The following is a 15159-nucleotide window of genomic DNA, read 5'->3' on the forward strand; positions in this document are numbered from 1 at the left end:
ATGGAAAGTGGATTGAAAATGAATTTATGTTCTTACACTTAATATTTAAAGAATATATATGCAATCTTTTGATTTTATGTGCATGAACTTTCAAGTATTCACATTCTTACACTCGCTTTTGAATGCATATTTGTTATTCTTTCAATAGTATGTAAATGAATGTTTTGTAATTTGTATGTTTCAATAGTATGTGAATAAATGGTTAGGAAGCTTATCTTTATGAAGCATGAGGTGCTTGACTCGATGTGAACGTATAAGAGTAAAGATACTTATAGACTCCAGAGCATGTTTTAGAGGTTTAAGAAGCAAGACACCAATACTTTGGTCTAATTAGACTTAGTGGTTCACAGAGGTTCCTAGTTAGGATTTTAGCCACAAAGCCATAAAGATAATTTTCTTATGCAATAATTCCAATGGGGTCCGATAAATTTTTTATGTTTCCATCAACTTCATCGCACTTTTTTTTTTCCATTTTTTGATCCGTGATAAATTCAAAATTGTTCTTTAGTATCTCCTCTGGAAACATTAATGATAAAACATTTTGATCGATTATTACCTTTTCATGTGTCCATTTGCATGCTTCTACGAGATCTACCCTAAACCTCATCTTTTATCCATGTTTAGTGTCTTCTAAGCAATGGAGCTATTCAAAGTTAACTCTTCTGTAATTTTTGCAAAATTATACTCTATGAGAAGATACGGGTGGATAAAAATGGTTCTTTCAATGTACTCTTGTTGCAACTCGTCACGAAGGCTAGCCTCATATAAGAGGTGCTATTGTAAAAATGGAGTCATTATAAGAGCACCTCTCTGCTTCCTATGAGAGAGATACCACAATTCCTGGATATGTGCTCCTCGGAGCTCTAATTGTTTCAGTGGTCTATAAATTAGGGATCAAGTCTAGCAATAGTTTGTATATTTTAGGGATCAAGTATGTATAATTTATAAGGGCCTTTGAGACTTGATATCTCATCACCTCCCCCTCGAAGGATCCCCTTCACTTTCTTGATGGAGCATTAATTGTATTTGTGATTTGTTTTGTTTGATAGAGAAATCTCTTCAAAGGAAGCATGTATGCCATACAAGCTATCATTCTTTGATAAGAACGGAATATATTCCCTCTATCAAAAAGAGAGAGAGAGAGAGAGAGAGAGAGAGAGAGAAGCAACATAAATATTGAAATTCGTATTTGTGAAGTAGAAGCCATGAAGACATTTCAATGTTAGAAGTGTAGGAGAAGTCGAAGACATGAAAGAAGCCACAATAATGCATGTGCATGAGTAATCATCAGGTTTAAGTTACCAATGAAAGCTTAGCATATAGATCAAGGCTTCACTTCTTCTAATAAACTGCTCTTTCTTTCAACTTCAATACGTGTTGTTGCAAAAAACTATAAAATACAATCATAGAGTGTACAGACAAAGAAATATAGCTTCTATGGATTCATGCAACAAACCAATAATACACAGCATATATAGCCAGGAAATATAAAGCAATAATATCTCATTGTTGTCACAATGTTGAAAATGGTTGAATTTCGATGAAGTCGCCTCTTTTGCATTTTCAACATAAACATAGTTAACTCACTTCTTTTAGGCATTCTACACAAGGCTGATGGCTATTTCACATATTGCCCCCAAAAAAAAAAAAAAGCATTGGAAATGGATGCATTTGATTGGACAACCCTGATTCAGCAGAAAAGAGAAACCTGAAGACAGCTGTCTAGCCAAGGTTTGCCTCCAAATATGTCTCTCTCTGCTTTAGGAGGTCTAGTTTCTACAAGTAAACAAATCAAAGTTTATTGAAATTGCTGACATTGTTCCACACTTCATGTTTATTTTTGGGATGTCAGTGTAGAGACTAAGAGAAGCATCGCATCAGCTAGGACCAATTGTGGCACAACACTTAGTTTTAATTTAATAAATTTATCGACAGAGGCTCTACGACTCAAGGAGACATTGTGTCGTGAGTACACGTATTTAATTATAAGACTGGCAACAAAAAGGTGGTGTAAGACGCACTGAAAATTGTACTTTGTGAGCAGATTGATGCAATGTGGCGAGTATTCCTGAAATGCTGACTACGTTGAGACTTTCATCAGTCAGCAAATTTGGTAAAATATTCCTGAAATCCTACCATATCCGGAACTCTCATAGCTGCGCTCAATGGGAGTTCCCTTCTTGTGGGATCGGACTGTTAGTTGGAAGCAATATTCAGGATGGGTAATGAAAGGTAGGGACAAATTAAAATTGGAAGGCCTTGCATCATCAAGGACATCTATAGAAGTTTAGTTCCACTTGATGATTATACCATATAAAAGGAGATTTATACTATAAAAAAATTCCTATATCGGCATCTCTGCTTTTATCCATATCTCTGCTCAGCAATACAATCATGCAGACAAGTCTACACATGGTACTTTCTCCGAAATTAAACACATACCCAATGATTTTTTGGAAAAAAAGAAAAATACAAAATTTGCATAGTATCAACTTCATCTTATTCCTTTCTAAGTTAAGCTTTCATACTATCACAGCAATCTCCCAACAGATCTTTTAAACAGGTGGGCCCATTTGAGAAAAGAACCATGACCACCTTTCTCACAAGGATTCCCCTGAGCCATTTAGCTCCATTCTCCCCACTTAGCACTTCATAATGTTCATTGCCGAGTGGACAGGAAAAGCAGTTACGCTCTAAAGCCCATCATTTCTCTTTCAAACTCCTAGTGTATACAGTGTTGGAGATAGCCATTACCCCTCTCCTTGGGGGCCAATGGTTCGCTAACGTGCAAACAAGGGGCTAGCCCTTGGATTCTTTTGTGGCATAGGTGGGAAAGAAGTAAGCAGATACATTGCCCTCTATGTGCATGCTACACACTTTGGCATGCGGCTCCCTCGCAAGACCTTACATTGGTATTCAGGCAAGGTCTAGAATTTTATCCATATGGCAGTTCGTTGCCTTGTGATGGCCCTAGATACCATTAAAGGAGTCTTGCTGATTTTGCATGGATGATATTGACGGCAGCTGATCTGCTATGACTTGACAATTGTGACATTTGGGGGGGGAGGGGGGATTTGCAGAGTATCAACTTCATCTTATTCCTTTCTAAGTTAAGCTTTCATACTACCACAGCAATCTCCCAACGGATCTTTTCTCCCGGATTAGGACTTCATATTGTTGATTGCTAAGTGGACAGGAAAGGCAATTACGCTCTAAAGCCCATCATTTCTCTTTCAAACTCCTAGTATACAAAGTGTTGGAGATAGCCGCTACCCCTCTCCTTGGGGGCCCAATTGTTCGCTAGCATGCAAACAAGGGGATAGCCCTTGGGTTCTTTTGTGGCATAGGTGGGAAAGAAGTGAGCAGACAGATTGCGCTTGATGTGCATGCTACACACTTTGGCATGCGGCTCCCTCGCAGGATCCTACACTGGTATTCAGACCAAGTCTAGAATTTTACACATATGGACAATTCGCCTTGCGATGGCCCTAGATACCATTAACGGAGTCTTGCTGATTTTGCATGGATGAGATTGACAATAGCTGATCTGCTATGACCTGACATTGACGACAGCTGATCTGCTATGACCTAACAAATGTGACAGGGGGGGGAGGGGCGGGAGGGGGGGGGGGGGGGGGGGGGGGGGCAAATAACAAAGATGGACACAGGAAGACTCCCATACAGAGCCATGGAGACAACAAAAAATTCAGGTTGGCACAGAGATGATGGGATATCTCAAGGTGTATGCCCCAGGCACACCTTGGTTTCTATGTGTGTGTGCTAGAGGCACACTTAGGTGCCCATAAGCAATGTTAGGTGGTGGTAGATGCCACATAGGATGATTGAGAGAATCTAGGAGCAGATTGAGGAGATGATTGTGGAGCTCAGAGGTCATCAGTGATGTCAGTGATCATGTAAGAGGTGCCTACATAAGGACCTCACCTTTCTTCATTCTATAAGCAAGCATTCTCATTTTGTGTTCACTTCATGCTTTCCCTTCAGTTCCCCAGCATGGTATCAGAGCACTTTGATCCTCCTTGAGCCCATTTGTGCCACATCATCTTCTTCTTCTCCATCTTCAACATTTCTTCCCTTTCTTCCCAAATCTTGCTAGAGCTTGTTCTCCCTCGTTTCTCCGCCATTCTCCAAGCCCTTCCTGCTGGAGATACCTCTCGAATGGGCGAACCTTCACCTGCAAGGAATTGAAGAAACAACGTCGCTGCTGGTCGCCATTTCCTGAAAATCATCGAACCTTTCTTCTACGTTTTCTATGTTTCAGCTCCATCTTTCTCTAATTCCTTTTAGGGGAAACTTCTCCATACCTTGGGCTATCTTGTGTTGAAATTTGAGCAGCAATGGCTGCATATTCAAGGAGAAAACAAGGAGAAACCGGTCGACTTTGAAGCAGCTAGCTATGGCGACGTGACGTGGAATTGCGTCTCTCCTCCTCAAAATATCTTCTCTAGTATATGAGATTTCTTTTGCTTCACAAAGCCCTGTTTTCTTTGCTTTGAAGAGTGAGATACAAGCCCTCCAAGTTCAGGCCTCTGTTTTGGACAGTTTTGACAAGGTTGTGTGTTTGATGCTACATTAGATGCTACTTTAGCATTTCTGATGTTTTAAAGTGTTGAATAGCATCAGTACAACTGTGGCTACAGCTTTGCTTTAAGTTGCTACACCTGGATTTGCTTGGAATGCTTTCATTTAGCCACCTCTATGAAGCATGCAAATGAAAACATCATTTCCATTATGTTTTGTAGCATGGAATTTGGTTGCAAGCCTTTGCTACTCTAAATGCTTGTATTTTGAAGCTCTTCAACTCTTTATAGCCTTGTAAGAGAGTAGACACTGCCCATTCTCGGTTAGACCCTATCATGGCTACCATCTTGAATATGGATAAGTTCAATGGTAAAGGCTTTCACACGTGGCAGATGAAGGTTAAGTTTGCATTGATGAGGGAAAACCTCTGGGGGCTTGTCAAACCGGCTTCAACTTCTTCTTCAACAGCCTCCAATGCTGGAGAATCCTCAGCTCCGACACGCCCGGCAAGAGATCCTGCTAGAGAGAAGAAAGCCTATGGCATCATTGCTCTTGCCTTAGGAGATGACTATATTCATCACATCTCTGACTTAGAGTCTCCTTTAGAAGCTTGGCAGAAGCTTGATATTATTTTTGGTGCTAGCTCTCACATCTCAAAATTGTCACTTAAGATTGCTTTCTTTGAACTGAAGATGGTTAGTGGCACTCCTTTGGCTGTCCATGTCAATCATATGCGGAGTCTCATGACTCAACTTGCTTCTATCAACTCTCCAATCACTACAGATGATGCAATGGCAATGTTGCTCAAGAGTATGCCTGAAGATTATGATCATGTTTTTACCACTTTGAAAAATCTTCCTAATCCTAATCTTGAAGGTCTTATTTCTGCTCTTCAAGAAGAAGAAAGGCACATGGAACTCCGGAGAGGCAATGACACAGCCTATGCCATAAAAATCCAAAAGGGCAAGTTTTCACCTTGCAAACATTGTGGGAAGACTAATCACCTCTCAAAAGACTACTTCAAGATCAATCCACGCAAACACTGTGGCAAAAACAATAACCATGAAAAGTTTTGTAGAGCCAAAAAGGAAGCAACTACAAAGTCAAAAACTGCCAATCTACTTTCAGTTGATGAGCCTCCACAAGATGAGGCATCCTATGAAGATTATGCTTTTTGAATCATCTCCATATATGCTCCAGATCTCTCTTTTTATGTTGAGTCAAGGTACTCAACCTGGATAGTCCTCCAAAATGAATGAAATAAACTATTGTGTGTTTTGTAAACACCTCTGGTCACCATATGATGTAGGCCATGTGTATGTGTTTTACTAAATGGTACCTCCTGCAGACATTGTGTGCATGTACATGCAAGGGAGATAACCATTGGAAAGTCTTTTGTATCCCTTTTGTTTACTTCACACCCTTGGGAACCCCTTGCTAGCATGAGAACCTAGCCATAGATTTATCCTTGACCACCATGAGATGGCATGAGAAACTATGAGACTAGATGTATCCTTGACATAGCCTGAGGCATTCCCTTGAGGGGGGGTATGATGGGATATCTCAAGGTGTACGCCCCAGGCACACCTTGGTTTCTATGTGTGTGTGCTAGAGGCACAGTTAGGTGCCCATAAGCACTGTTAGATGGTGGTAGATGCCACATAGGATGATTGAGAGAATCTAGGAGCAGATTGAGGAGATGATTGTGGAGCTCAGAGGTCATCAGTGATGTCAGTGATCATGTAAGAGGTGCCTACATAAGTCCCTTACCTTTCTTCATTCTATAAGCAAGCATTCTCATTTTGTGTTCACTTCATGCTTTCCCTTCAATTCCCCAACAAGAGAGGGAGCCAAGTGGATGGAGAGATGAGGCCTACATGCTGTAAATATCCCAGAGGAAGAAGGGGAAAGCTGAGAGCTCGTTGTTGGAGATATCATAGCCAAAGAGTGTGTGAAATGTGATGTGTGATATGTTGTACTAGGAAATCTAGTACTAGTTCATGTGTGAGTCATGTGTGAGTGCCACGTGTCACTATGGGAGTTATCCCATATGGATTTGGTGCTAGTGCGTGAGTGTGTAGCCTATATAAGGCTTGTAATTCACTTGTCTTATTTGATGATGATGAATGAATGAAAGCCTTCCATGGTTTCTACTTTTGTGTATCATTTCTTCACTCCCTAGCCTATTTTTCTCTCTCACTCTCGCCATGTTACTAACTAGCATCAGAGCAGGTCAGCCCTGCCCAAATCAGCCCTGCCACATCATCATCATCTCCAGCCCTAACCCTAGTCTGCCTATGCAGTCTCCCTCTTCTCAGCCGCCTCATTTTCACCTCCTCCTTTCAGCTGCTCCTACCCAACTAGAATCTCTGCACAGCCGCCTCCTTCTCCATAGGCCACTACATTCATTTCTGCCTTTAGTTGCCTCTCCTTGCAGCCATTTGCATTCATTTCTGCCTGTCTACCACATCCACAGCTAGCCGCCTCCATTCAAGCTCTCTTGGAGCACTAGGCAACCTGATTCCCTGCTGGACGGCGTGTTTTGTTGGAGGAACCTGCAACAAGTGGAGGTTTTCAACACCCAAAACTGCTTCATATTGCTGCTGCTGTGTAGTCAACCACTTGTGAGCATTCTCTGCAGCACCTTGAGGCCTTTGGAGGCATTTCCGACCTGTTTTGAGGCTGTTCCTACATCACCGCCTTCAATAGAGGCATTTATGAGCTTTTAGGTCTTCAACACGTCTACATCAGCTGTCTTCTGCATCAGATAACTTCTATGGCATTCGGAGCTGTTCTAGAGAGCCACCTTTTACTGCAGAGATGTATTTTTGCACTTCGGAGTCCCCTGGTGAACCGTTTTGAAGGGATCATACCTGCTGCAGCACTCAATTCTGCATTTTGAGGCATATACTTGCTGCTCTTTGATTTGGGTTCACATTTGGAGCACCACTAGGCATTTATATATGTCTTTTGCACATCAGGAGATTGCTATTATGTTTTGAAGCTCGAGACCAGCCCATTCCTTTGCTCGTTCTTCGTCTCAGCTTATTGCCCGCCGTCACCAAGGTCTTTGCCATCATGACTTTGTCGTCTTCTAGTTCCTTGCTCGTGGAGAAGTTCAAGGGGGAAGGTTTTCCCACATGGCAAACCAAGATGCAGCTTCTCCTTATGCATGAATGAGTTTGGGATGCTGAGGACGACAAAGTTGAGTTACTTGATCAACAACAATGCAAGCTTTGGAAGCAGCAGAATGCAAAAGCCATTGCCCTCATTGGTCTTATCTTGGCCAACTCCCATCCATCATGTAGTTGGGATCGCCTTGAGATGTTATTTGGTAATAACACCAACTCCGTCTTCTTGAAGCTCAAGTTTTATGATTTGAAAATGGAAGAGAGTGATGAGTTTAGTGATCATCTAGCAAGGTTTCAATCTCTTGTTCAACAACTTTTAAGTTTGAAAAGCTCCTACCATGTTTGATGATATGTTGGCACTACTCATTGAGAAGGACCATTGTAATAAGGAAGCAACTCTTGCCTGTCTTGGTGATCAAGCAAATGGAAGACCAACAAGAATATCATTTGCAGGTTTTGCAAGAAGAAAGGGCATATTGAGGCTCATTGCTTCAAGAAGAAGGAACAGGAACAAGAGAAGCACCATGCCAATCTCCTTGCTGAAGAATAGGCTGAACCTGAAGAGCCCCCTGAGGAGCTACATGCAGCAAGCTGAGTTCACGGCCTCTCTCTTGAGGACCCATATGACATAAATTGGGCTTTCTTGGCCCTATATGCTATGTGTTTTTGTATTGAGTCACTATAAAGGTTCAGCTTGAGTTGTCCCTCTAAAATGAATGTATTCGGAGTCAATAAGAGGTACTCTGCCCTAGGTTGTCCCCCAAAAATGAATGTATTGTCTTTTACTTTGGTATGATGGTATTGACCACCCAGTTCAGAGTGATGAGTGATGGCTTGCTCTTCTCGGTCGCAAGCTGACTGAGAGGTCGCTATCACACGGGAGGTGTTGGATAGTTGGACTTGCTCTTTGTAGCATGGAGACAGAATCTGCGTGTTGGATCTCACACTCTTTGCTCTGAAGGGGGATGTTGGAGATATCATAGCCAAAGAGTGTGTGAGATGTGATGTGTGATGTGTTGTACTAGGAGATCTAGTACTAGTTCATGTGTGAGTGCCACATGTCATTATGGGACTTATTCCATATGCACTTGGTGCTAGTGTGTGAGGGCTCCAGTGTAGCCTATATAAGGCTTGTACTTCACTTGTCTCATTTGATGATGATGAATGAATGAAAGCCTTCCATGGTTTCTACTTTTGTGTATCATTTCTTCACTCCCTAGCCTCTCTCTCTCTCTCTCCCTCTCTCTCTCTCTCTCTCTCTCACCATGTTACTAACACTAGTCATGCAGAAATGTTACATACATCATGGCAAGGCCCAGGAGCAAAAATGGATTATACAAGCGAGAGGTAAGCCCTATGGAGATGTACAACATGCAGGAATATCTCAAGGAGGATATCTCAATGTTCGAAAGGCACATAATCTGCATGATAAGAACCAGCTCCCATGACCTAAAGGTAGAAAAAGGTAGATAAGCCATACCAAGAATCCCCAGTGAGTCAAGATCTATAAAATCTGCCCAACAGGAAACAAAAAAAGAAAGGAAGAAAGAAAGAGAATTATTAAAAGTCTTCGAAAGGGTCTATGAGACTAAAAGATCCTCATACAATGAGCTGATTGGGTGGACTCATTCCTAAAAACGACCTTGGATCTCATAATACAAAGGGCATTTGAAAGCAAAGTGCTCCTCCGAGTCAATCTTCCGTTGATCACATATAGTACAAATGTGTCTAAGAATGCCCTCCGCCCACTCTCAATGCGGAGTCAGTGCGATGAGACATGGAACTCAATCGATATCCTCAAGGAGTGAGGGCGGTGGATCCACGGTAGGTCAATGAAGCCCTCCTCTGAAATCCATAGGCATTGGTCCCTATAGAAGCTGAGCATCACAAGAAGCTCATTGGGTGTCAACAGGTCCTGAATGTTCTAGCTGTAAGAGATCCTCTTGGATAAGTAGGTTGACCTCGTGATAGGTGAGCAAGATTGAAGGGGCATCAATGCTATACTGAAAGGGAGGTATATTTCCATGTGGAGCCCTAGACTCTCAAACCATGTTCGTGATGAAGAAAAGACCATCCATGGTAACATATGCCGACCTGCGGTACGAGAGCCATAATCCCTAACTTAATGAAGGTACTTGATAACCTGCAATGCTGCGTCAAGCTATAGTGAGGATGCTCTGTACCTAGCCAGAACTATCTAATGTAGGACTAACATCTTATTGTGGATCACAAGAAGTTTCCTAGAGTTCTAGGATAACCCTCATGTCTTTTCTTTGTATCTTACCACTCACCCTCAAGCTTCTAATGCAAGCCTAATCCCTTAGGTTCATTTTATCTTATTCGTTCCTTTTAATAAAATAATAATCCAAAGAAAGGGTAACAGTACTTAGCTTCGTGAGTGTCCAGTTGTCCATGTTCTCTTTCTTTTTGTGCATTTCATGGACTTCAATACCTTGCCTTCAATTTCATTTGACCAGGCCGAAACAGATTAACAATTGGGTTGTTCAGTCCAATCCTCAATCCCTTAAATGTATTTTGCCATCATACTTCCAAAGATACAATGGTGACCTCCTTCAAGGATCCAAGTAAATCGGCCATTATAAGGTCTCCAAATGTGGAAACCCTTACAGTCAGTCCCATCAAATTCCTCTTGCTTATCTTAAGACTCAATTACTCTTGGTACTTAACGGTGCCCCTTTGAACAATATTTTTCTCTTGCTAGTTTTTCATCTCTTACTGTATAAAGTTTTACCTCCTAAGATAACATTAAAGCATAACACAGGTTTCAATTTTCTAGGAACATTTTCCTATACCCGCTTGTAATAAATGTTGCAAGCTAGAAGGCTGAATCTCATTCTTTGCATTGAACTTGTGTAACCTTTTGCCTCTCCCATAGCCTAGCTCTCTATTTGTCTCTTTATGCATACATTGACAGGCTCCTAAAACTTCACTTAATGCTTCCAACATTTCTTCAAGCTCAAGGTTCCTACTAATATAATCTCTTTCTTCTATGTTCCTCATTCTTTCCTAGTAACTCCAGAGAGAGTTTCCAAAACCTTGCTGTAAACTCAGCAATACTCTCATTGTCATATTGGTTGAACCTCTCCCAATGGAAGGTCAGTTTCTCTTCATGTCTTGGTGGCATGAACTCATTTCTCCTCTCATTCCAAAAAGACAACTCTCTATCATGAGATTCTTGTGGGAAAGAGGGGGCTAACTCTATTTGTAGATTATCTAGCCAAGGTGTGTATAAGTCTCACTTAATGCATCCTCTTCATGAAGATGTGATGGGTTATTTCCGCCTCCTCTTCACGTAATGGAGGAAATGAGACAAGTTCATTATTATGTATCCCTTCCCCTTCCATTCCTCCATTTTACTAATAACCTGAAATTAGCTTTGCTATGATTTTAAAACAAAGATTTGTTTTACAGAAAAACTCCAATGGTATAGCGTTAGTGGTACCTATCCATCTTTTGCTTCATTTATGTCAAAAAACAAGCTGAAATAAGCCCTCTTCCCTTGTCTTTTTGTTGTAACCTGGTGCACTAAGTTTAGGCTCCTCCTTTTGAGTTCTCTATGTTGCCATAGGGGGTATATGATAGGTGGATCACTCCCTGAAAATCTCCTTCCAATCCAACTCCACGCGTTAGGGAGTACGGCTGCGGGGGGCAGGGGGTTCCTTTTTCTTGATGCTTTGAGGGCTTTAAAGGTGCACTCACACTAGGAGGGGAGTCACTCCGTTAGGACACCCCGATCCCCATCCAAAAAGTAAAAAGTTTTTAGGAATCCCTTCCCTATGAACCTTTGAATTTCAAGCCCGCTGCACATTTTCAGGGTCTGCATGTTAACCCTTAAACTCCAAAGCCGATGCGCACAAGACTTCAAAGCATCCCATTGCATGCAGAGAGATCCAAACTTTCAGGGGTCGCACATAGAAAACTTATTCATTTGTCCTCTAGCGCCTCTTTCGCATGTGCGGTGGTCAGCCCCTGGCACGTGCCAAGCGGTTTGCGATTCTCAACCCGTATTGCAACCAATCCCTTGCCTGTGCGTGCAATTCTCTATCCTAACAATCGCCAAACCTTTGCACGGACCTGAATCTCCGTTCAGACAGATTCTCCTCTTCCTCTTTCTGTACCTAAAGTGGATCGCCACCACTGTGATACCAAATGTAATGAACCAGATTCTCTGGTTCTCCTCGATTCCTTTGTTTCTGTCTACTTTGTTGAAAACCTAGGACTCTATGGCTTTTGTCAAGCCCTCCTACAACAGTGACCTTGCAGTAAGCACCCCCACAGTCTCTATGTCTATCCCGCTCCCCCTCTAGCTGCCTCACACCGCCCTCCTACCTCTCCCTTCCCCTCTCCTACTCTCTCCCCCCCTTCTACTCTCCCTCCCCCTCTTCTTCTCCTCTCAGCCCCCCCCTTACCCTTCCTCTCAGCCCTACACTCACCCTCACTCTTAGCCTCCCTCCTTAGCCTACTCTCAGCACCTACCCTCAATCTCAGCCCCCCTCTTGCCACCTGCTCCAGCATCTACTTCTTTCCAGCCTCTCCCGCAGCAAGGAGTTGTCAGATAGAGCTTTATCGTGTTCGAGTCGGCCTCCTCACCTTGATTGATGAATGGATACACATTCAGTCAATCCTTGACTGCTTCCATTGCCACAAAAACAATGATTTTCTCAAAAGACGAGTTGCAGCAACTGAAAAAGGATGTGGAGATAAAAAGTTCAACCTCGCTCTTCGCTCGCATCCATGGGTCCCATCCTTCCAAATCACAAGCCAGGGACTAGATGCTTGCGGCCTTACTGGAAGACTTCGTGCTCCTCACCTTTCAAATGCACGCTTACTTAGTCGAGGTTTCTTCCATATGGTTTTCGATTCTCCTGAGGCCACGCCTTTGGGGCTCAAGGCTAATCCTTTAGTTCTAGCCTCCAAGAGGATTTTTCTATCACCTTTCACTCTGGGTTTTGATCCTGTTGAGGAGGACAGCCAAGTCACATCTCTCTTTATCCGACTACCCGACCTTCCTCAAATGTACCATCGACACCTTGCCACTATTGGAGCCTCCTTTGGAATGGTCACAGAGATCCCCCCCTTCCAAGCCTACCTTCTTCTTCAGTGGAGGCACTTAAGGCCAATGGGGTGCCTAGAATTAGGGTCATTGTCTTAGCCCCCAACATCACGGATGACCACATCATGCTTCAGCCACTAGATGGATCCTTTTTCCGCCAGAGGATAGAGATTGCAGGCAGATAGGATCAATGCAAGATATGCCGGACCCACAGGCACTTTGCTAGAGACTATCTAGGGTGGGAAAAAAAGACTCAAGAAGTCTTCGGGTATGGCTCCTCCTCGCACCGCTCCTCGGCACCCCCTACTCGTCCTGCAACGCGTGCTACCAGACAGTCATCTCCTTCAGCACGTCCAGGACCCTCCTTGCGTCCTCCACTTGCCGTCCCCCCTTGGGTTGTAGTTAGCCAGAGGTTGGCCATTCTACTCTTGGATTCTGAGAAAGCTTATGACAGCATAGATTGGGGTTTTGTGGAAGGCACCCTTCTTCGGTTTGGATTTTCACATACATGAATTCGAGGTGTATCCTTATTATACAGATCAGCCCATAGCCAGGTGTTTATTGGCGAAGTCAAGGGAGAGAGGTTGCCCTCCAACTTCTTTCCTTTTTTTATTCGCGGGATGAAGAGATGAGCATCTATATTAGATCTCAAGCTGATATCTTTGGCTGAGACTTCCCCTCAAACGGGATGAAGAAGTTCTAGATAGTCAGCTAGTAGATGATACTTATTTTGTGCCAAGACACATATGCTCACTTCTTTCAGAACGGCCTTGGATATATTTTGCACTACTCTACGGAGGCACACATCAAAGTGGGATAAATCCAATGGCTTTTAGATCAATGACGAGGACACCCCTGATTAGGGAATGACATTTGTTTCACTTGGGTTCAGAGGGGTGTTCCTGTCAGGTATTTGGGGTGCTAGGTCAGCATGGGCATCTCTCCATCACAACAGTTAGCACCGATGTTGGAGAGTACAAGGAGAAAACTCATCTTTTGGAGTTCAGCCAAGCCTAACCTTGTGTCCAGGTTTGTGATGGCTAATCAGGTTTCGTTAGTCACGGCTTGATTTATATGTTCTTTCTAGTGCCGTTCTAGTAAGTGTATCACTCAGCTCAAGAGACCTGTAAGGAATTTTTAATGGAGTGGACTTGATGGCACAACAAATGACATAGCCAGGGTGGCTTGGGAGACATTGATCCTCCCCGCACAGGAAGAGGCCTCAACATCATAGATCCGGATTTATAGTGTAGGGCCTTGCTCTACAAGATGGGGGTGAGGGGACTTATGCCAAGACAGGAGCCATGGAAGGATTTCTTTATTCGTAGCATACAATCATGTACGCCAATTTCGGGAGGAGACTCAAGTTATAGTACCAAATCCCCTTCATCCCCTCTTATGGCTGCTATGCTGAAGGCTTGGGCTAGCTTCAAGAATACTCTTCAGGGCATTCCCCTTCCTCTCGTGAAGAGACAAGCAGCCTATCATGTGGAACAACAGCATACTTAATGATCATGTGACGAACCACTTGGTGCCTCACACTATACGCAGTGGTCCACGTGGGAGAGGAGTCTTGCCTACATAGTGGGGTTCTAGAAAGCTTTCAACAAGCTTCAGAGGACCGTAAGGCTCAATTAGTAAGTCTCAGAGGGAGTACAGGCAAAATTCAGCAGATTGATGTAGCCCTTCCAGTGGATTGGATGGCAATGGATGATATGCCTATTTCGTGTTCCACTTGGATGGGCGCTTTCATGGGAGCAGGCATTCCTCTATAGGTTATTGCTGTCGGTGGTGTAGATGAGAATGCCCTGGTCTTTGACAACCTTGCGGGTGGCACGCTGTCCAGATCGATCGATGGTGTTTTATTAGAGATTCAATTTCAGCCGTTCAGGATTGTTGGATTGGTGGACCATGGTTCAAACTCAGAGTGGTACTTAAACCCTCACCCACGTCTTGTTACCTTTGGAGCGTGGAGATTGTGGCTTTATGGGGGTGTTCCTATAAAGTACTTGCACCGGGATCCCAGGGAATGGGAATGGATTGATGAACGGCACCAAGAGAAGAGCCTTCCCTTCTTTCGTTACACCGTTAGTAATGCTAGGAGATTCCATGTGAGCTGTAGAGGTTGGAGGCCCTCAAGAGCACCCCATTAGGAGTGTTATGAGATCTCAGCTGGCATACAAAAGAACTTCTGGAGGAGACTTTGAAAATCCCCGCAAGAATAGAAAAGTCACTTTATTTCTTCAAAAGAACTTCTGGAGGAGACTTTGAAAAACCCCACAAGAATAGAAAATTCACTTTATTTCTTTTGGCTTTCTATTCATGGTGGTGGGATTGTAGTGAACCTATGAAGATCTTGATTCAGAATATATATATAAGTCATGAAGAAGGGAGGCCAGGACTATTTGGAAGGGG

General features: G+C 43.1%; 1 protein-coding gene across 2 annotated transcripts in view; it reads right to left on the reverse strand.

Annotated features, from left to right (window-relative positions):
• Positions 1-1372: 1372 nt before the first annotated feature.
• LOC147881779 (uncharacterized) overlaps positions 1373-15159 on the reverse strand; it is a 102077-nt gene continuing 88290 nt past the window's right edge. The window contains exon 6 of one of the 2 annotated variants that reach the window (XM_087401941.1): positions 1373-1776. In XM_087401941.1, the coding sequence (XP_087258067.1) occupies positions 1723-1776 (54 nt within the window). In that variant the 3' untranslated portion in view covers positions 1373-1722. The remainder of the gene's footprint in view (positions 1777-15159) is intronic. The other variant, XM_087401942.1, reaches the window with a different exon arrangement.

The sequence above is a fragment of the Dipteris shenzhenensis genome, chromosome 30, assembly GCF_047967505.1.
Source record: "Dipteris shenzhenensis isolate YYH24624 ecotype China chromosome 30, Dip_SZ_1.0, whole genome shotgun sequence".
Lineage (NCBI taxonomy): Eukaryota > Viridiplantae > Streptophyta > Polypodiopsida > Gleicheniales > Dipteridaceae > Dipteris > Dipteris shenzhenensis.